This window comes from Perkinsus marinus (genome assembly GCF_000006405.1).
Source record: "Perkinsus marinus ATCC 50983 genomic scaffold scf_1104296948414, whole genome shotgun sequence".
NCBI classification, from domain to species: Eukaryota; Perkinsozoa; order Perkinsida; family Perkinsidae; genus Perkinsus; species Perkinsus marinus.
Window position 1 is genome coordinate 1 of NW_003210206.1, and position 2,372 is coordinate 2,372.

The 2,372-nt window shown below is 46.9% G+C and overlaps 2 protein-coding genes and 1 non-coding gene across 3 annotated transcripts; 2 read left to right on the forward strand and 1 right to left on the reverse strand.

Annotated features, from left to right (window-relative positions):
- Window positions 1-27: 27 nt before the first annotated feature.
- Pmar_PMAR021987 (hypothetical protein) lies at window positions 28-355 on the reverse strand (the record flags this gene model as incomplete). Its single annotated transcript, XM_002778718.1, has 2 exons — window positions 28-233; window positions 301-355. Coding segments are annotated over 2 exons (261 nt in total), but the record flags the coding sequence as incomplete, so codon positions are not given.
- A 524-nt stretch (window positions 356-879) lies between these two features.
- Window positions 880-951, forward strand: Pmar_PMAR021988. The gene has a single exon. It is a non-coding gene; the product is annotated as a tRNA-Thr (tRNA).
- Window positions 952-1,714: 763 nt separating this feature from the next.
- On the forward strand, window positions 1,715-2,269 carry Pmar_PMAR021989 (hypothetical protein; the record flags this gene model as incomplete). The annotated part of the gene is made up of 4 exons (XM_002778719.1): window positions 1,715-1,819; window positions 1,863-1,939; window positions 1,991-2,122; window positions 2,176-2,269. The coding sequence occupies 4 exons, from the start codon at window positions 1,715-1,717 to the stop codon at window positions 2,267-2,269; spliced, it is 408 nt and encodes a 135-aa protein (XP_002778765.1).
- Between the last annotated feature and the right edge of the window lie 103 nt (window positions 2,270-2,372).

Genomic DNA, 2,372 nt, shown 5'->3' on the forward strand with positions numbered 1-2,372 from the left:
CTGAAGTGACGCCACCAACTGCCATACCACACGGATCCCTGTTCCCGGCTTTACGGTGGAGCCTCTACTCTTCGGGGCGCTTATCCATCTTCTCAATTTCTCTCTCTTGGCTTTCACATCCAATCCTCTCTGCACACGACGCTGGACGCTATGAATGCCACCAGAGAAGGTGAAGGCTTTCGGGTTGTGGCGCTCAACATTCGTCTTCTCTCTCTTCTTTTTTGCCTTCCCACCTACAATTACAACCGCTACACGCTCCTGTGACGAGCGCACCGCAAACCTCACTGAGCAAGCTACTACCTGAAGTGGGTTTCCTATGGGCCTTGGCGGCCGTTTGGGATCCTCCACCGTCCATTGAGCCAGGGAAAAGACCAAACCAAACACTGCGGGGAAAAATACTACCAATACTGGGACTACTAGCAACCGCATGCTCTGTGTCTACGTTGGTTTCTGAGATTTTAAGGTCGATGAGAACAAATATGCGTCAAGACAACACAAGACAAGCAACACGAATGCCGTTTGTAGTGCAATACTTGCAAATAACGCTCGATAGCGTCGAGTGGATTCGCGTCAGGCTTCGAGTTGACACCCCGACAGAAGTAAAGTTGACGAGTAGCGACGATGATCATATTTGGTAGATGATAATTTTGCGAGTATTGATTCTTCCAAAACCCCATAGCCACGATTCATAATGCATGTTATAAGCGATAATAGTAGATTTCATAGTGTTTGTGCCGCTACAGCAAAGTTAACGCACGTCTGGTTTGTGAGATATGGACCATAAACTGAGAAGGCATGTACTCCCTTTCGAGTTGGTTAATTAGCGTGGGAGAGTTCAATCGAAGCCACACTAGCTAATCGAGGACCTTGACCGATATAGCCACCTTAGCTTAGTGGTAGAGCGTCTGCTTCGTAAGCAGAAGGTCGTCGGTTCAATTCCGGCAGGTGGCTTATAAACATCATTGAGCAAATTGTTTATTAATCTGAGCATGCCATATTTTTGTATATAGTTCAATGTATTCCATGTCGTGTGACCAATGTATTCTCTTACAATCAACAGCCTTATATTCCCAACTCACTCTTTGCGTTTTTAATTAACCAAAAACTGAAACTGAGAACCACAAAACGCGTTTATGCTCGGTGACCTCCCGCCCTCTTATTACAGTCGTTTCATACGTTCGGGTGCATTGCCTTGTGACAACGCGTTCAGGCAGCTGCTGGTGCAACCCCCGACGTTATCTGCATACTCTGTATTGGAAACAACGGATGTCGATCTATTCCGCTGGACCTGCAAACAATCAATCTCGAATGAGAATGTGAGGTCTGATCATCCTACTCGAAAGTTTCGTGGCTGTAGCTGTTCTTAAGCATTGAAGCAGTCTCCTGTTCACTTACAGTCCTCAGGATTCACCGACGAATCTAGCACACTCGTCGACTAGTGTAGACGCGGAAAAGTCTTTGCGAGATGTTACGACGCATTTTGATGTGACATTTGTGGAAATTCTTGGGAGAATTAAGGAAATTCTCATTGGTTTCTGTACACTTCTACCCTAATTTGTATGTAACCTCGTATAATTAGTAAGGAAAATCCTGGACTCGGCTGAGGACCGCGAACATATATATTGGGTAGTACCCGGGCATAGGAATATCGTCTACTTGACCGCGCGATTCTAAGAATGATGATATCGGATCCCGTTGTTCGAGTGTTCCTAAAATGTCTACGAACAACTCTCGGCCGCCAGTGCAGTTGATGTGTGCTCGGGAAGGAGATGCAGAGGCACCGGTTGGTTCGGCAGGGGAAATCGATGGAGTTATCGAGGTAGTGCATGGTAGTAGCAATGGTGTTGAGGATGGTCGTATAGACTGGGGAGGACACGCGGAAGGGAGCAGAGAGTGATGATGTCCTTGACGATGAGGATGTTGGTGCTGCTTCTAGTGTGTAGGAAGGTTCAATTGTTATGAATTGTGGGGGAACGATAACCCTTGTTAGGCATACTTATGATGATGAGATGGATTTATCACCAAGGAGTCGGCCCTCATCCCCGTCATCGAGCTCCGGGAGTGGCAGCTACAGCGATATGACTGATGATGAGATGAAGGAGGAAGAGGGGGAAGGATCGCAGTAGTAGGCGGTGGAGTAATTACTCTTTGCCGCTTATGGTTGTTGCTCTACAGTGGTGGTACGGATGGCGGTGATTATACAGAGTCTGATGATGAAGGCACTGAGGGGTATAAAAAGGGAGGTTATCACGCTGTTCATTTAGGGTAGTAGCAATGAATCTCTTAGTGACGTGGCAGTTGATGTTGTCAGGAAGTTTATAATGATCGTTATAAAGTGTTGGCCAAGTTGGGATGGGGCCACTTCAGCACGG